The sequence below is a fragment of the Convolutriloba macropyga genome, chromosome 4, assembly GCF_964194025.1.
Source record: "Convolutriloba macropyga chromosome 4, txConMacr16.3, whole genome shotgun sequence".
NCBI classification, from domain to species: domain Eukaryota; kingdom Metazoa; phylum Xenacoelomorpha; order Acoela; family Convolutidae; genus Convolutriloba; species Convolutriloba macropyga.
In genome coordinates this window covers 7,037,820-7,058,668 of record NC_134471.1, presented here as the reverse complement: position 1 = coordinate 7,058,668, position 20,849 = coordinate 7,037,820, and the positions used below count along the sequence as shown (strand labels likewise).

Sequence of the window (20,849 nt, the reverse complement as noted above, 5' to 3'; positions counted from 1 at the left end):
AGTGTCGGCGTACGGCTATCAGCGTTTTTCGCTGATCTTGGTTGCGAGTTGTTTCATAACGCGCGATGCTGATGGCCCATCACCGCCCGAGCAAGCAAAAGCCAGTGCGTTGAAACTGCTGTGTTGTGTTTCGTACTTATTTCGCTTGATGCTCTCGTGATATTTGTATGCATCTTTTATCGTCTTAGGGCAGCTCTTCGCGTGAGGGTTGAAAATCTTTGCATCGAAGAAAGTGCGATTAAAGCGGGAGCCTCTCAGACCGTTTATGTCCAGTCAAGCGTCATCATCAGTAGTGGTGGAATTATTCGAGAAAATTTCTTCATCGAGCGACTGAAGTTTTGGCTCTATCTGGACATCGTGGCAAACGTCATCCATCAGGTTTGCAAACACGTCTCTGATTTCGTTGTGTCGTAGGTGCGCATACCCGCCTTTGGCGCAATGAAGGGCATGAGTGAGCTTAATTATTTCCCGCATGGGCAAATAGCTGGCGTGTTCTTCGCTTCCTAGGTGTTCTTCATGTCTGCTTTCTGTCTGAGACTGATCTTGGTTTGTTCTAATTCACGTTGTTGAATTTCGAATGATTCATTATTAAATGACGCAAACGGAGTTGAGAGTTCAATTGATTTTTCAAGATTTTTATGAAGATGTTGTGGGAGGGCAATGTTAAGTCCACCCATTCTGAGAGGGAGAGAAAAAAGTTCTCTTTCCTCTTGGATTATTTCTTTGCCGACGATGTTCGGTACGACTCGGCCAAGCCGCTCCTCTACCTTGTACAGAACCCCGTCCATGGAGGGTTTAGTACGCGAGAGGAAGCTCAATTTCTGTTGAACCCCCTTCGTCAACCTTTGGGGATTTGAAGCCTCTTTTTTGGGATCGGCAACTGATACCAATTCAAAGACGCTTTGAAAAGCAAAAATTTGCCGACAGTGGGCCAAAAAAATTGGCATTGTAAGTTCATTTTTATGCAATACGTTAAAGTAAATACTTCCAAGTAATAAAATGTCAAGATTTTTGGAAGATTGTCTGATTTGCATATGGCCCTGATCGTGCTTAAACCTGATAAAAAGAAGGGATGTATTGTTAACAATCCTCTTTAAATTTCAGAAGTTAACAGGAAATTCGGTTGAACATCCACGGCGTTAGACTTCCTACCGATCAGCTAAAAACAAATGAAATGCTCAAGTTTCGTTAATGAGTCGCATTGAAACCGTGGTAAGTTTGGTTTAATGCTCTGCATTTAAAATTTCAAACTCGATTAAGAGCAAGGCAAAATTAAAGAATTTGCCCAACCCCAATTGTGAGTGCTTTCCCTTTGGACATCTGAGTTAAAAAGAGACTATGAAAACAACAATGGAAAAAATATTGGGAAATTAGTCTAAGAGTTTTAAGAAATCATTTTAGATTTTAATCAGAAAATTAAAATCTTATTTTTGAACGAATATTTTCTTTTATCGCCAACTAGGCTAATTTATTTAAACGTGGACAAGAACACTGCTCTTGGGTGTGAATTTTGCTAGAAAAAATAAACTGTCTCCTCTGACATCCACCATTTATTTCAGTTCTTTACCGATATTGACTGCCAAAACAATTGAGAAATCCTTTAGTTATTAGTTGTAAATAGGCTAAATATTGTATATAGGAGAAGTTTTCGATTGATTTTTTCTAAAATAAATCCTAGCATTGTTTTAATTGTAGTCTCAGACAAACGTAAATACATATTCATTTTATCCTTTAATAATTTGTGAAACAGTTGTAACCTGACGATGAACGTAAAGTTCGAAAACGTTTCATTTGAATGCCGGAAGATTTTAATTTGACAAATTGGTTTCTTTTACAACGGCAATGCAGATGCGTATCAATAAGTGATCAATGTTGTGAGGGTTTTAGGTGTTGAAAACGACAAAACTGCTATCAGTATCAAACTAGTGTCAGGAAAGTACGATGTCGACTTGCGCAACTATTATGTTATTCAATGGGGCGGAAGAAGATTGAGGGTTATACTGCCAGAGATTCGATACGAACAGCAGGGACTCAATTTTTGGTATAGAACTGGATTTCGGGTGAACATCCTCCAAAAGAAAATAAACTTCTTCGACAAGGAAGAGTTCTAGAACTAATGTAGAAATGTTTCATTGAAAACTGGGCTGAGAAAAACTTGTAGTTGGTTCTTTTTGTGCCTGTACCAGAAACGTCGTGCTAGTCCTATGTTATTGTTCCGGGACTTATACTCCCCGTGATATTGTCACAAAGCCATGGTAATAATCATGATATCTGCCACCGAATATCAACAAAATCCAGAAATAGTAATGTAAACCCTATTATCGTCAAATTCATTTGACGGAAGACTAAAATGAAAGCCATGTCATCTAAGAAGCGTCTGAAGGACCACCCGTTACCTTTCTACATCAACGATGACGTAACTGATTTACCTGCCAGCCTGTCCCACGCTATCAGACGAAGGAAAGATATCTCAGGTGTTCATCTTGTAAACAAAAAAACAATACTGTATGCTGTTGATAATCAGAAAACCTGTTTGAAAACTTGTTTGCTCTCTACCAATGCGATTAAAAAATTTTTTCAGCCTCTCTGCAAATATAGTTCGCATTTTATCTGGTGGTCCCCCATACTAGCGCACCCTTGAATATTAGTCAATTGAATCAGAAATTGTCTCCGAAAGGAAGGCACAATCCGATTTATGCATCTTGGTCTTCGCTCAATTAAAAGTAACAACCTAGATGAGCTCTATACATGAAAAATCTAGCAAATAAAACTGGGATAATCTGTTTAATTGAAACTTGTGAACATGGTAGCATGGATCAAATCTTGTATATAATTCCTGAATTCAATATACCAATTACGAACGACGGTTTCAACAGAAACGGCGGAGTGACTGTGCATGTACATTCGATCATGAATTACTCATGTATAAATCCAAATAGAGAGGAAGATGAATTGTGTAACATTGAAATTAATCCAGGAACAAACATGTTCTCTTGTCATGTATATACAATTCACCACCTGTTGATAAAAACACATTTCTCATTGTTGTCTCAATTCCTGCCATCTTTTACAACAGTCAATAATCTTAGGTTTATTTTAGGAGACATGAACATTGAACTCTTGATAGACAACAGTATGAAATGAAAGTATGAGAAAATAATTAGAATACATGAAAGTGAATAATTTCTATCAAGCCTTGATCGAAACCACGCGGATTCACGGAAACACTAAGACTGTTATTGATCACATTTTTCACAAAATAATCCAATCTCCAAATATTGATCCGACAGATCTATGCATCACGGACCATCTCGCAACGGTTAATTAATTGCCCTGGCAAACAATACCACACTAAACACAAAATCTATTACAACAAAAAAATTTTTACTTCATAATACAGAAAAGAAACCATTGTTCTAAAGAGAATGGAAAACCAGACTTGTCTTCCTAGATTCTGGACTAAACCTCAGTGAACAAATTTCCGCTTTTTGTTGACTACATGAAAAGCAGAACGACAATTACACATTTCTAAAGTCTACTCTGGTACTACAACAGAACAAAAAATTTGAAAGAAAAACAAGTTTTATAAAGTCTATAGAAAGTGTCAAACAGGGACACTACAGCACGGCATGTAAACAGACACGAAAGCTTGTGAATGAGACTAGAAAAGCATATTACGGTAATAAATTTTCGCTTGCTATAGATAAAACAGATTATTGAACAACACTACAGGAAAAACTAAAAGTATTTTAGATTATCACATTGAAGATGATATGGGTGCTCGGATAACCAATCAGAAGCAAGTCGAGCAGCTTTTCAATGAGTGGTTCGTTGCTGTTGGAACTGATACCCTCAAGCAATGCATATATGATGCGTTGAAATATGTCCATGAAACTAATTCAAATATCAACACAATGTTTTTTTTACCAGGTACCTTGTCCTGAAATTGTCCTATTGATACACAGTTCAGAAGAAAGAAAAGTTATTGACTTTGATTGGAACCTCAAATGCTGATTTGAAAGCTAGTCTAGCCATTACTGCTGAGTTACTTGATGAGTTTATAAACAAATTGCCTCTACTTGTAGTAGTCTCCGAATGTCTAAATGTTGCTAGAGTAGCACTGGAGTTCAAATCTAAATCACCCGCAGTGCTTGATCAATATCGTTCTATGTCAATACTCTCTGTTCTCACTAAAATACTCAAACGTATTTAATTCAACAGATTACATGACTTCATCTCAAAATGTAATTTCTTACTATATAAACAGTACATCCTTCCTCGTTGTAGCGCTATCTACGCACTTGCAAAAATCACCGAAATAATAGGTGGAGCTGAAGATATGGATTTGAACTGCATTCTGCTTATTTTTACAAAAGCATTCCATACTAATGACGAAACATGAACTATATGGAGTACTTGGCATAGATTTGGCTTGGAATCGTTCTCATCATATTGATAGGAAGCAATTGGTTTTGATTAACAATATACTGTCTGATTAAATGACAATCAGTTGCTGGATGCTCCTGTGTTGAAAGATTGGCCCATTATTTTTCATAAATTACATGAATCACTTACCAAAAATAAAAAGAAGTTTGAGTTTTTATTATTTTGTTGATGATGCAAACTGCCTCAATGAAAGCAAATGAAGTAATAAATCTGAGTTTAACGACCATTTGAATTGCATTCCTGCTTGGTTAAACAAAAATAAAATTGTATTGAATATCTAAAAAACTCAAGCACTCCATTTTAACAGGTATGATTGTCGTAAATTATCCCTACAGAACCAACGCATGGAGAACTGTAGAAACATAAGACACATAGGAATATACGTTGATAGAAAATTAGGTTTTGGAGATAACAAAAGATATCGACTTTACAAATTGAGTCATCACATTTCTATTGTTATAAGACGACGAGATTTTGTGCCAAAAAACATTCGCATACTAAAATACTACAACGTTCATATAAAATCCGAGATGCAATAGGGTCTGCTCATCTATGATTCTACTTCCAGAAAAAAGTAACAACCCTTAAAGATATTTCAAAAATGGATTCTGCAGATAGTAAACTTCAAAATAAGGATCTTCCGTCTGGGAAATTATTTAAGCAAGATGAGATTATGGATATTTACGATCTCTACACGGTAGAACTTTTGAAATTTGCCAAAATTTCAATCAGAAAAGCAAACTCTTTGTAGTTTTTGAATAACTTGTTCAAAGGGACTACTGCAACTGAATGCTCACTAGAAGAACCCTATAAGGAGAATGGACGGAGAAAAACAATTGTGAAATAAAAATTAATTCATTAAAGAGTCAAAACAATCGGCTGTACAATTTTCTCTTGTACATGGGGCAATTTTCTCTTGTACAGGTACGAAAAATGAACAAAATAATGGAGTATTTGCAGATCGTTCTTGTGCCAACGGAGGAACTAAGATGGGAGACTTTGGTTAGAGGTCATGTCCTCACCTTGGTTTTCCCACTAAAGACCTCAAAGTCTCTCGAAGTCCCACTCATGGTGCTTTTAGTGTAATAGTTAAATTGGAATAATATCTATAATAATAGCAGCTTGAGAAAAAAATTTTTCTTCTTCTTCTTTTTCTTCTTCTTCTACTACTACTACTACTACTACTACTACTACTACTACTACTACTACTACTACTACTACTACTACTACTACGACTGCTACTATTACTACTACTACTACTACTACTACTACTACTACTACTACTTCTACTACTACTACTACTACTACTACTGCTACTACTACTACTACTACTACTACTACTACTACTACTACTACTACTACTACTACTACTACTACTACTACTACTACTACTACTTCTACTACTACTACTACTACTACTACTACTACTACTACTACTACTACTACTACTACTACTACTACTACTACTACTCTTTTGTCATCCATGTTTCAAATTCTTAGTACGTGGTGTAGCCTTCGCTTGGATTCGTTCCTCTCCGATTGATAGGAAGCAAATGGTTTCGATTAACAATATGCTGTCTGTTTATGACAATCAGTTGCTAGATGCTCTGTTGTTGAATACTTGGCCCATTATATTGCATAACTTACGTCAGTAACTTATCAAACATCAATTCAAATTAGAGTTTCTTTACTTTTTGCTGATGATACAAACTGCTTCTATCAAGAAAAGCAGAGTAAAAAACACTAATTGAACGACAATATACAATAAGCACCGCCTCAATAAACAAGCATAAATTTATGTTGAAGTTTACAAAACTCGAACACTCCATTTGAAAAGGTCTGATTGTTGTAACTAATTTATACAGGATCTTCCATCTTTAAAATTCTTGAACCGTTTTGGCTCTGTGAAGTTGCTTTTCTCGGCTGGATTTCATAAGGCTTGGAAAAATTTGATGACATGGAGATAAAAAAGAAAATAATTGAATTTTAGTTATGCAAAATGGGATTAACTTTGATGTTAGAATTCTAGCCAATCAGATATCGCCCTCTATCGTCAGCTCTTGTGCTTATAGTATCCATTTTTCTCATGCTATCACGGTTGTGGGGGTTTAAACAGCGCTTCAAGCCTAAAGTTTAAGTTGAAGAAAATGTTCAAAATCAAAGCCTTGAATTGATTTTCGAAAAAGAAATATTCACCGATATGTTGCACAGTTAGATCAAATTAATATAAAGTTTAAAGAAAGAACTTAATAGAAAATTATTGCAGAAGAAAAATTTTTATTGCTTAAGAGAAAAGCAGCTCGTTTTTATGATTTGAGGTTTTGATTATTCTTGTAGGTTCTGGTCATGCCAATAGTTGAATTATCTTGGGTTAGTTTTTATATCAATTCTCTAATCGGTTGGGGATTTTCTCAAGATTATTTTTAACCACATGGGTCCTTGTTAGTTAACTAACCAATAACAATTTTACCTGCTTGATTAATTTCGTCAAAAACAAACGGTTCTTGACGAATCCCGTCAAAATCAAAATCGTGATGATTCCCATCAGTATTTATGATGCTTTTTGGCTTGGTTAAAATCACATTTGTTCATGATTACAATCTATTTTTGTTGTTCCTACAATTTGTGAAATTGTTGAATGGTTTCTTCATTTTGTAATTTACAAGCATGTCACACATTTTGTTCTTATGGGGACTACACTGCTCTTCAGGCCAAGCCCCTATGCGTTATGGAGCCGAACCCCGACAGTTCACAGCATTTCGCTGTTGTCTATCATTCTCTGCTGCTTTTCATTTCTTCCATGCAGCTCACTCAACTCCGTCACATTGATTGGAGCCTTCTCTACACTATTTTGGGGGGCTGAAGCTGCATCAAGGGTACCCCATATCTTTTATTTGACGTCACTCCGACAAACCGATAAAGCTGGTGCCTGACTATTGACCTAATTTCGTATAATTTGGGTAAATAATAGCAGTAGTCGCCAATTTTTTGTTCTTTCATTCCTAAATTTTATAGAATACAAAATACAATTAATCCAGAGTTTCAAATTTATTTCTGGCTTTTTTAGGCACAAACATAGCTTTTCTTCTGCTTTTAAATTACAATGTTTGTATCAAAGTCACACAGTTCAACTGCTGTCCTTTTTTTGTCAAATTTGGTTCCCTCGAGCGTTGTTTCAGATGATGAAAAAACCCTAATTCCCCCATTGAGTTATTGGATTGCAGTGCAAACACAGGAGTGGCTCCACTGCGTAGCGTATCGATTGAAAGAAACACACGCATCACACAAAATATGATTTCCGAGCCGATAAAAATAGTCATCAAACTGATGGTTAATTTTCTGACCACATGTAAGAATTGTTTCACTTTACTATCAAATCTAAATGAATATTAAGAGCCCGTGCCACTGCTTTTCGTATTTCAAGTCCATGTTGAATTTGTCTTAGGTCCCGTGTTCATATAAGCCTCATTGTCCCAAAAACATCTTGCTTCCAGTTATCATTTTTCTTGGATGCCTTAATCTTTGGGATGTTTTGCTAAGTTCAGAGTTATCATCAATGAAAAATCCTTCCATTGGTGAAGTACTTGACCAGTTGACGTTAACTCTGTGATTGTTCATGCAATCGGGCTTAACATTCAGTTGCAGTAAACACCAATATTTAATCCATGACATGATCTGCAATTCAAGTGTGTTCTGGTTTAGGGGTTTCGATTCGTTATTGTAAAATGTCTATAGAAAACTCTAGAAGTCGGATCCTGGTATCTTAATCCATCTGAACTGTTTTCAGAAGACATCCTAACTGGTTCTTTCTCAATACAAAGCAAATGTTCTGAAACACGAATGATATCTTTAGCAGACTTATGGAAAAAAAGTACTCCTCCGCCTGCAACCCCAGAGCGTTGTCTTGATCATAGAAAATTTCGTATGAGTTTCTTTTATTGATTAAGAATCATAGCGCTCTGCAGTTTTCTCTGTGACAATTTAATAACTCTACTTTCTCGAAATCAATCGAAAATCCCTCACATACCTCGAAAATCCCAGATAAAATGTTGGTCTAGCTTTGTGTCCCAGAGACCTTCCTCATATGTATGTGTTGTTGATAAATTACGTTCCGTGATCCTCAATGATCCTCGTTTTAGTTAAGAAATTGCTGTGCTTTTTTTCAAAAAGCTGAAAACCGTCTACCTTTTGGTCTTGTTTTTCAAACGAACAACTAAACCTCTTTTATCGTCTAAACTGCTCGTCAATTACCTTTAGTACTTTTCTTGAAAATTTTATTTAATTTGCTCTGATTACGTTAAAAACAAATCTTAGTGCTTTATTTTCCTCTTATTATTTCGTTCTATAAAAACCTGAAGGGTTTAAAAATTTTTTGCCTATTAATTGGTAGTTTCGCAGTTAATCAATTTCTAATTTTTTTGGTATTCAAAATCACAAATTCTTTACAGCAATATTATTCTGCCGTTTTATTGTTTCGCCATTTTCAAACAACTTATGATTACAATTTGTATCGAATTAATTTCCTGCCAAATCTAACAACACGACCGGAGTGGTGCGCACATTCACTTATCAACAACAACAACTGTGAAAATTTGTTATTTGTACTCACTTAATACGTTGCACTCTTTAATCTCTTTGTACTTCTCTTTTTCTCAATCCAGTAAAAAAAATAGCTCTCAGACGATCAAATTTTCACTAGGGGGTCCGTTGGGAAAACGACATTTGCTGAAATATAGTGCTAGTAACGTAAGAGAGAACAATAAAGAGCTATTTCGAATTCTGATTTGTTATCTGAGTGTTGACTTTAAATCTCTGTCGCAAGTATAGTATCTGTGCGGTTTATGTTTTCACGGTTGGGGGTTTCTAAAGCCGTTTGAGCCTCGTGTATTAGTTGAAGACAATGCTCAAGGTTTTTCGAAAAAGAAAAGTTCAGTGGGTTGTTGTAGAGTTAGATCAAATTAAGTTTAAAGAATGAATTTAAAAGAAAGTTAGTTCAGATGACAGACTTTTATTGCTTATGAAAAAAATAACTCGTTTTTTATTTGAGATTTTGATTATTCTCGTTGAATGTGGTCATACCAATGGTTAATTTATCTTGAGTTATTTTTTTACCAATTCTCTATTCGGTTTGGGATTTTCTCAAGATTATTTCTAACCACATGGTTCCCTGTTAGTTAAACTAACCAATAACAAGTTTATCTGCTTGATGAATCCTATCAAGAACAAACATTTCTTGACAAATTCCGTCAGAATCACAATCGTGATTATTCCCATCATACATTATGATGCTTTTTTGGCCTAATTAAAACTCCGTTTATTCAGGATTACCATATATTTCTGTTGCTTTTACGATTTGTGAAATTGTCGAAGGGTGTCTTCATTTTAAATTTTAAAATCATGTCATACAGTTAGTTCCTATGGGTTGCTAACTGTTTTTTCTGATAAAATAAAATGCGCAAGAATCTTTTTTATAAGAGACACTATTAATGCTGTCTGCGTTTGATTCCTTTAAAATTCGCGTACCGAAAACGTTCTGTTGCCGCTCGCTCCATTCGAGCTTTGAAAATTTACTGTTTCAATTTTCATATCTTGGCCTAGAAGCGTGAGCATCTGTCACCTTCAGAAGAGACACCTTATTTTAGCACTGTTATCGTTAAAAACAAGAAGCTATCAAGGCCAAACGACAAAAATTGTACGACAAAAGATATTAATCACGACAAAACTTTAGTTATAAACGTTTAAATTTCCACAGTGAGTTTTGTAAAGATTAAAGCAGTCGACACTCACACAACAAAAAGCATTCAGAATTTTCCACAATATCGAGATTTTAATCTTTTTGTAGTGCTTTATAACAGATTTTAATTAGCCTGTTGAATTTTGAAATCTCTGAGTTGATTTTGGTAGTTAAATATATTCTCTTAATGTTGTGTGGAAAGAAGAGTTGTCTGAAAAAGTATTTGATCGATTCGAATATTTTGCACTTGGTAAAATGAGCGTTATATTGAATGTATTTTTCCTAGTTGTATATACTTTCTCAAGTACAAAATTGAGAATCTGTCGATGCTCTTTGCAATCCCATATCACCTGTTTTCTAATGTTTTTATGCAGCAATGATATGAAGTTATTCAGGCGATGATATAAATCTTTAATATGATTTGGTAGTGATTTATTTTTTCTTACTGTGGCGTGGAATAAATAGTTGTCTGGAAAAGTAGTTGAACTGTGGTTATGGAAAAGTAATTCTGGTTAGGCTCATACGATCCGAACATTTTGCACATGGTAAAATCGGTGTTATGTTGAACTTGTTTATCCTCGTTGTATATAATTTCTCATGTACAAAATTGACAAATTGTTCAAGCTCTTTGCAATCTTGTGCAAAAAATACCTGTTTTCAATGCTTTTATGCAGCGATGATTTGAAGTTTGAGAGGAGAAAAACAATTGAGATCCCACTTCACCTGTTTTTTGAGACAATTTATTATAGTGTTTGTGCGGATTAAAAAGAGCTGAAAAAGTCAGATGCGACAAAACAATTAAAACATAACCGACTAACGTTAGACGAAATGCTCTCTCAGCGAGCGGTTGGCATTGTCCATAGCTAACCACGTTTCAGTGCCGCTCTCTAATAACCGCCCCCCAAACCATAAGTATAAGACCTCCAAAACAGTTTCTGTGATTAGCAAATTTGGAGACTAGTGAGCTTTTTTTGCCTCGTTTCTGAGGACAAAAAATTAGAAGAACGGGATGGACGAAAAATCAATCATTCAAAAAGTTTCAAAAGACCAACAGGAATAATATAATTGCAACAAGTTTCCTTTGAGAACAATGAATGATATAAAAAATTGAAAACCTGATGTTGGGAGTTGAGTTCCGAACTATGTCTGTAAATTTTCTTCTTTTATCACTTTTTTGTGTCTGTTTAACGCGACCGCTATTAACTGTTAGTCTAAATATTGACACTCATCAGATTTTTTGATTAATTCATCTGCTAATTTTGTGTCATTTGACTTGATTCTGTGATTCTTTTCTCTTCTGAAAAAAACAAATTGTTTTTGTCAAGAATTCAAAAATAATTAATGTTCTCTGAATTAACTCTATGGATGTTTCGATTTATAAATGTCTTTGCTATCTCTACCTCTGCCTTTAGCTGGAAGGAAGGAAACCGTATGAACAAGTTGACAAAACCAGCTCCCGGTTTCTCAAAGTAACTAATGTTCAGACCTCAGATGAACGACATCCTTTCTAATGTAATGTTGGAAGTTAGTGAACGCTTATCCTTGTCCAACTATGCTGATACGGGCGATGATAGGAAGATCAACCTTTTCGTTGCAAAAATGATTAGAGCAGAGAAAACTCGAACGGAGTGTGTGCTCAAACTTGCCCAATGGTGGATGAGTTTGATTCATATACACAAATGAAGAATTTGAAAGGACTATAAAAAAAGATTGAAATATGGTATTCTGGAGAATTCGGAGTTTTTAAGACAAAAAGTTTCTGGCACTTAGCTACATGGCACTTAGGTCTTGTTCATTGCCCAAAGTCAGAAGTTCTTAGTTTGGTTATCGCGATATCATGAGATATAGATTCAAACTAATTGGAGAAATCCAAAAGTGAAGTTTGGCTTCTATTGTTCGAGTCAATGCCTTTTGAATTGATTCTATGAAAAAAAATAGGGCATCGGATGTAGATACGCATTCCTGAAAAACAAACCTAAGTGTATTCATAAAATAAAGTAATAAAAATTTTTTACGTGATTTGTTAAGGGTTGATGTAAAAATCATTCCAAAAATTTCAAAAATATTGATAACGCCCCAGGAACATATATTGGGTGGTATTTGATGGCATCCATCGGGTCACCTTCATTGTAGATAGTTTGCATGTCCACTTTTTCAATGCAGTCTTGAGAACTGTTTTTGCCTAATGGATTCGTTGAGGATGTAAGCAAGATGTAAGACAATTACTGATCGGTACACGGACCTAACGACTTATCAGAAAAAAACTCCCTAAAAAAATCATGCACTTCTTTTCTGTAGCAAAACGACAGCTGAACGGCTTCGTAAGCTTGCTTAGCTTAGTTGCTTCATTGCATCATTTCTGTTTCTTCTCCCTAACAAGTTATCAAGAATTAAAAATTTGTTTTTAGGAAACTCCACCATCTCAATTTTGTTAGCTAGTATGTCTCTTAACAAATTTTCCATCAAAATCAGAGTCATGAAAGTGCTCTGCTACTTTCAGAGTCAAAGTATTCAAAACAATGCTTTTAACGTGCTGTCTCTTTTAATCTAATGGTTTCGATAGATATGGTCTCGTTCTGTTTATAAAATCCCAGTTGATTTTTTGTATGTTTTTAGTGCATCGTGTTGGCATCGTAATTCTGTTTGATATTCCTCGTAAAACCACTCAGTCTCCAGCATGTTTTCTGAAAATTTTGACTATTGGACGGTGAGTTTCGAGTGCATTGTTATCAAAATTTTAAACGAGTTTCGATAACAATTGTTATCAAAATTTTAAACATTAAAAAACCCACTGCATTGATAGATGTAGTGACAAGGGGAAAGTGACAAGCTTTTAACGAATTCAATTGCAATGTTTTGATTCTTCTCCAAACTGTATATTGTTTCTGCTTTGCGTTTTTTCATTTCTTTGTCATTTTTTACCAGAGACGCCAAATGATCTGATTTAAATGGCGTGTCAAAAATCTTTTGCCTGTACGCTTTTTTACTTTCTTTGCAAATTTAATCGATATGTGATTCTGAGTTTCGGGTTACACTTGTGAGTTCATGTGTGTCAACAGTATGTTGACTGTAAGGTTTGTTGGTGCTCTCCCAACACTTTGTTTACACAGTTGATGTCAAAATCACCCAGAACTTGTACCGTGTTGTATTGTCCGAATGCGCAGGTTGGGAAGTATTTTTCTGCATTTTTATGGAAGCTCTTTTACTTTCAACCCAAACTGACTTAAACAGTTTTCTGTCCACTGGCGAGTGGATTAGATTCGTATAATGATATCAAAGATTCCGTAGGACTAAAAGAAAAATTTTTGGAGAGAACGTGGAATTTTGTCAATCAAGGGTTTTCCGAAGCAAATAACTGAACATGGCAATTTTGGGTCAAAGGTACTTGGGAAAACTTCCAGCAGTTATGACAACACCTTTCGACCTTTCGAAAACTGCTATCTACATAATGTAGAAAGTGAGTTATCAATGGCAAACGAAAAGATCAGTCTGTTTGAAAACGCTCAACTTAAGAAATTGAATAAGGGCTCAATTAAACAAGTTATTTTAGTAAAACCGGTCTTCAGTTCTGACAGTTGATTCAGGGGCACCCATCCTGTCAGGTGAAAAACTGCAAATCGAGGTAGAAAAACTCGCTGAAATCAATAGGCATTGAAAACAGATGATCCTGAACTCCTATTTTTAGAGGCCTTTTTATAGCAACAGATGTACTTATCTGTTAAGCCTATGAAAACGAAAAAGTGGAAGAGAGTTTTCAGACTCTAAGCCAATGGAACTGGAACCTTTTTCACGGAGAGATGGTTTTCACGGAGTTGTTCTCGTCAATTTGAAGTACTCATTTTTATATCTTCCCTAAAAAACCGCCATTAAAATTGTGAAAAACTATTTTCGCCTGTAAAAGGTGTTTCAAATTATATATAGCATTACAGGTAATAATCAAGTTTTTTGATGCGAGAAAAGCTTCAAATTCTTTTCAAAGACAGTGCCGGGATCTTTTTCATTTGACCACAACCCCCAGTACGTTATTCACACCTCATTATGTGTTGAGCTACAAATTGCTTGAAAAGCAAATTTATAGAGAAATTGCTATATTTTGTTAAGAAAAATTTTCGTTTTTTGGTGCATATGAAACAGTCAGTTAGTCTTTCGTGAAAAAGTTGCTATTAAAAAAAATACAGAAAAAATTTCACACGTTTCCAAACAAAAAAACTGATAAACACTGAAGTTTGTCTGAGAGCAACCAATGAAGAAAAATGAGAATTTTGAAAGGAACCGCACGTTGTCCTTATCAAAGACTCTCATTAGGGTTGTTCTTCATTGTTCCAAATTTCAATTTTTTAGGGTTAGCATTTTTTGCTAGCCTGGTTGTCAAATCGATGTCTATTGAGGAGAGACACAAGTGGTATATCATTGGAAAACTGACTCAATCTCTGTAAAGATTTTCGCATTGTTTGCTTCACCAAAATGATTAAAAGTTTATTAATTTTTGTAACCAATTCAACGCAAATGAAGCAAATTTGAGTCCACATGAAAGCCATACGAAATTTTATCACTATGCAACAAGGGTTAAGAAACCTTAATAGACGTTTGTTTCGAAAGTATTAGAATCAGTAGAGATTGCGTCATAAATAAACAACAGATGAAGTTCTCAATTTTTTGAAAAATGCATTGAAGAAAATTTATCAGACAAGAAGTAATGCTCAGTACTCCAGTGATTCCGGAATTTTTATCATGTAAGATCTGATAAGATTCTGATCAAAAATCTTTATCGTGTAAGTTTTTATCCGGTCTCACACGATAAAAGTTCTTCCCCACGTGAACTTTAATCTTGTATGATCTGATCAGATACTTATCAGATCATATAAGACAATAATTCAATTTTGCAGAATTATTATCTTATAAGATCTGATAAGTATCTTATCAGATCTTACACGATAAAAGTTTGGGTAATGTGGAATTTTTATCGTGCAAGATCTAATAAGACATGTTTTAATGATTAAAAATTAACCGTATAACGTAGTCAAGTTCCTATGAAAGTAAAAACAAATTAACCAGTCAACTAAACAATTCTGAAACAAAAAACTGTTTGCTGATTCTATTTTGGCGGCAGATTTATTCTGAGTTTTAACTAGGTACTATGGCTAATCTTAGCAGTCCAATATAGTTTTGGTCTTTGAAGGAAATTTTTCAGCCTAGTCTGATTATCACCGCCTCAGAAAAAGCCCCTAACACTCGAATAACTTTTTACACAATAGCTTATATGTCTCAAAAGACAATATAAGATAATTTTCTCTTTGTTGCTCTGACACTTAAGTGTTGCAAGCTGTAGTTTTTTGGCTACTGCTTGAAAGCAACTCTGAATTGTCTTCAATATGAAGAAGATGCCATAATTAAGGAATTTTTATTGTATAAGATATGATAAAAATCTTATCAAAAAGATGAGTCATAGTTTTCGGAATGTTTATCTTACAAGATCTTATACGATTCCAATAAGATCTTACACGATAAACATTTTTTTCAGGCAGAATTTTTATCGTATAAGATCTTATAAGGCAGAATTTTTATCGTGTAAGATCTATCAAAAGTGAATTTTTATCGTGTAAGACCTGATAAATTGTCTTACAAAGTCTTAGTCAGGCGACGCATAAGCTTATAAGTTTTTATAAGACATGTTTGTAAGAAATTTGTAAGATCTTACACGATAAAAATTCTCAAGTGTCTGGGGTACAAAGAGTACAGAGCCTTTAAAATCTTCTCAAATGCAAACTTAATTGTTTGCTAGAGAGGCATGGACAATCTTGAGTGACCTCAGAACGCTTTTTTTGTTTTTTTTTAAATAAAGATTTGAACAAATTATACATTTTTACATTATATGACTACTAAGCTTTTGGGCTAAAATGGGAAAGAAGAGCTTTGTCAAACTACAATTAACAGATCCTCGAACTATTTACAACTTTGACAGCGAGGTGAATTCTTCTTAACAAGCTTTTCCTATAAGAGAAATTTTCAAAGATATCATTTGATTATTTTAGAAGCTTTTACTAGATTTCAATTAGCCCGATTGGAAAAGATCCGACAACGATTGACAATGAAATGGTTAAAAATGCACCGGGGGGTTGCATAAAATATGCAATACGGAAAGGATTCAAAATCTTTTATTTTCTTCGTAAATTTGCACTGAAAGAGGCTCTACAGCCTTTAACAAGGCACTAAGCTAAGGAAGTGGCGCAGAGAGGACGTTTTATGTTATGGTGGGTTTATATTATTTGGGCCCTTCAACAGCAAGTGCAATAATTTTACGTATTCATTTACAATGCAATGGCACGTGCGCTGTAACTGACGGGTGCATGCCGTAAGGCTAAAATTGAAAGATTTTTGAATCAGAGTTTTATTTCGGAGTCGCATGTAGCCAAAATCACTAGTGTAAAAGATTAGCGGTAATAAAGTATTAATCAATTTTTATTGTGATAACAACATTTGAATAACTTGCCAATAAAATGGCTTGCTATTACTCTATGAGTATTCTCTTCAAAAGATCTTCAAAAGTGACCAATATGTGCTGTCTAAACTTTTTCCGTCATTCTTTTGTTCTCACGGTTGCTAAATTAAAAGCGGCAAGAAAATAGTGGTAGAAAACGACAGCTTGTCGTCAATTCCCTAGTCCAGACTTCGATCTATGAAAAGACCATGCTCGACCCAAAATGGGTATGATTAGACCATGCTGGACCCAAAAAGCTATGAAAAGAATTTTGCGAGACTTCATTACTCCCCTTAACTTTTTCTCGACCCAAATTTTGTACATCTGGACAATCGATCGACCCAAAAAGTTAAGCTGGACTTTTCGTCGACCAAAACTTTTGAGGAGTAAACATTGCGTCGAGCAAAAGTCAAATCATAAGTCCAGAAAAAGTCTTTTCATTGGTCTTTTTGACCAATTCAAGTACATTGTCAAGCCATGGGTCGAGCAAAAGTGTTTTCATGAGTCTTCAGTGTTGCTTCAAAAATTTTATTGCTCACTATTGCTTATAATGAAGTCAGCATGTACGCTCCTTCAACATTTTTGATTCTGAAGAAACATTAATCTGTCCAAAAATATAGACTTTTAAAAAATTGATAGTTCAAAACTTTGGAAGGTAAAACAACAGAATAACGACAAACTTTCATCATGGCTATTGAGAAGAAGGTCATTACAATCAAACTACCTGGTTTCGTTCAATAAAGTATCGCGTCAATATGGTCCAGCTGCTTTATCTTAAGAATTAGAGATATTCCTAAAACCTTTGGCTGTTTTTGAACTGTGTTTTAAATTGGACTGCTGTGGTGCAATGCTATTTAGTCTTGTTCCATTGCTACCTCACTATGTGCAGCAGTCAATTAAACATGGGTATGATTAGACCATGCTGAAAAGCTCGACCCAAAAAGCCTATGAAAATACCTTCCTTGACCCGAAGGCCCTATGAAAAGACTTTCGCTCGACTCGTGAAAAGACCACGCTTGACAATAATTTCCTAAGAAAATTTTTGTTGGACTTTAACTAAGAACATCGGCTGTGTAATTTTGGTTAATATTAACCCCCCTACTAGACTATTTAGGTCTAGGTCTACACTAGGGTTTCAGCGTGGCTTAATTTATGCAACTGTTGTAATCGTAGCTGTTAGAATAAAACGTTCATAAAAACTTCGGTTCTTATTGCTCTTGCAAAATTATGCAGCAACTCGGCTTCGTCTAGGAGTTTGATAACTTCAAGATGGCGATAACAACCGTGAGGGATCATTCATTATGCAACTCATTCTCACCATGCCTAATATGACAATAGTGGTGACAAAAGAAGGGCAGAAACCGATAATCTAACATCAAAGAAGAGTTCCACAATTGCTTCAGTTATGCAACTAATGTTATCGAAATGAGATTAGATCAAAAACAAAAGCACACAGTTTTATCGCCTTTTCGACAACTTTGCTTTGACTCGGAGTATGGATAACTTCTCGGATGCAAGAACAACTGTGTGGTAATGAATAATGAGAATTAGGAAGTGAAGCTGAGTTGTTGAATATCTTCATGAAGTTGATAACAACCGCAAGATATAGTTTTCAATCAATGCAATAACACAATTACAGCACTTGAATAACGAACGCATTTATGTTGATTAGAATACCTTTTTCCAACATTCTTTTCTCGCCACTTTTAATGAATATTACAACACGGTTGTTATCGCCACCGAGATGTTATCAAACTCCGAGCCGAAGCCGAGGTGTAATGATAACTTCGAGGGCGATAAAAACCGTGTGGTAATTTTTTAAATCAACACCTGTTGCGATCACGTCTGTTTAGACTACAAGTATATGAAACTGTTTTCATCATTAGACTACGAGTTCATCACCACTCTTTTATCGCCACTGTTTACTTAGTAACAGTGGCGATAAAATAGTGTGACAAACTCGTAGTCTAATGCTGAAGTGTTTTTCCATTGTCGATCGGGCATTAAAATTTATGACACTCGCAGTTTATTTCACTGCTATTATCGCAACAGGTGTTGATTAAAATATCAATAACAACAATAGAACAGTGGCTGGAAAAGGTAGTATAATTATTAAGCAGATGTCTTAATTCAAAACTTTCATGGTATTTATGGGGCACTAGCTAGTTATTCCATAGGTAGCTTATGCAACTGTTTTTTTTATTGAAGCGGTAGCTGATTAATATTCATTGGAACACCTATAAACACATTTTGTCAGCACTCTATCAAAACCGCACATGGCTCTAATGATACTCTAATGATTTTTCAGTCCTCTAAGAGGGGTACTGTAAGAAAATTGCAAAAAGTAAAAAAGAAAGTTCACAAATCTTGATTCCTTTAGTATATATATCCTTGAGAGAATAAATTCTGACTAATCAGTGATTAACGAATGTTTATTTAAATGTTGCAGACATAATAATCTTCAAATTTAAGATTGTATCTATTCTGTACCGGCCGCAAGATATAAGTTTTAGGTCCCAACAGCCGCGTGTACTAAATTTTGCAGAATAATCTGCAATATGACAACATATAAAATGTAAATGAGCGGAAGAAAAAACACTGGTTGAACGAAACAGAATAGATCCCGATCATTGTAGACAAACCAAAAATAAAGCAAATTAAAATGAACTTTGTTGTGAATATTTAAGTTGAGTGTGATCACGAATAAAATTGCTCTTTGGAGGAGTAAAATTCGATGCTGTACTTTGTTAATGAACAGAACCAAAAACCAATTGTATTTTTCACTCCCAAGATGTCTTTAGTGTCGAAATTATTGTAGATTTATGTCAAAGAGCCGAAATCTATTCAGGAGCCACAAGTCTTTCAGGAATATAATTGATATTCTTATATGATGAGAAAGCGGAATCTATACAAATTGTGCCCAGATGAAAATGTTCTTCTTTCCACCGCCTTGATTGCCGGCTGAAAACATTTTAATTCTCTATTGATAAAAGTAGAAACTTTGATGAAAATACTGTTGTTTTCAATTCTAAGTTAAATTTTTTGTTTGACATAGCAGGTCAGACTTCTTCAGCTATTTCCATCAGAGGTTATCATAATAGGGTTTTCGAAAAATGATTCCCATTCACCTAATTAGATTGGTGGTCTAAAACAATTTGAGAACTATTTCTGATGCGTCAATGATTAGTGTCGGGCTTTTTTCAACTCTTGTCGACACTTTGTGTTGATTATCTCACATTTTATTTCGTTAAACAATAGGATGCTAACTGAATGTTGGCGACTTTCTTATTATAGCCCTCAACGAATGTGCAGGATTGGGGGGGGGTATATGTTATATGACCATTAAGCTGGGGGTGTAACGGGAAAGAACCGAATTTTGAAAGTAAAGTTTAATTGCGTGGCAATAATTGGATATAGGTTTGTATCCCCCCACCGTAAATTTTGCACCTCCCACGTACATGTGCACTTGGGGGAGCATAAGAGAGCAGATGCACTCATATATTAATATATATAGGTTCTTTCCCATTATAGGCCCCCAGCTTAGTGGCCAGATAACGTATAGCCCCCAATCATGGTAATCAGACGATAATAGGGGGGCTACAATTTCGTGAGGGGGCGGGGCTATAATGGGAAAGAACCAAAACGTGGCACTTGCGTCTGAGGGTGCAAATAATATGCCGCCACTAAGCTGGGGGAGGGGGCATGAACGGAAAAGATCCCAATAATTCTTGAGTGCTCTAATAGATCACGATCATGATCATGATCAAAATTTTACACTAGAAAGGTACGCTCAAACAGAGCAATGGAAAAATTACGAATAATCAAATCTTCATTTTGTCGATTTTCACTTTATTTCGGTGTTGTCCTTTGCATTTATCTGTTGCGAGGAGGTAGAAAGGCTAACGTATCTCGCTATATTTCTCAGCATAGCTCTGCAGATGTCATTGGGGCTGAAGGTCGCGGAAATGAGAGTGGCGTAGAAGGTGAGAAAAATTTCCGAGGATCTTTTCCGCCAACCCCCCCCCCCCCCCTCCTCTGCCCGGCTCATTACGTTATGCATCCCCACACCTCAGAACATGTCATTACACAGCTACACAGCAATTTATTATGTAAAATATGTTCGTTCACACGGGGTGGTGATGCAATTAACATATACCCACTAAGCTATGATATCACGATATTGGCTTAGAT

At 35.3% G+C, this 20,849-nt stretch overlaps 1 protein-coding gene across 2 annotated transcripts in view; it reads left to right on the top strand.

Moving 5' to 3' along the window:
* Positions 1-20,412: 20,412 nt before the first annotated feature.
* Positions 20,413-20,849, top strand: part of LOC142338239 (uncharacterized) — a 14,788-nt gene continuing 14,351 nt past the window's right edge. For both annotated transcript variants that reach the window (XM_075387904.1, XM_075387903.1), the window contains exon 1: positions 20,413-20,641. In XM_075387904.1, the coding sequence (XP_075244019.1) occupies positions 20,461-20,641 (181 nt within the window). In that variant the 5' untranslated portion in view covers positions 20,413-20,460. The remainder of the gene's footprint in view (positions 20,642-20,849) is intronic.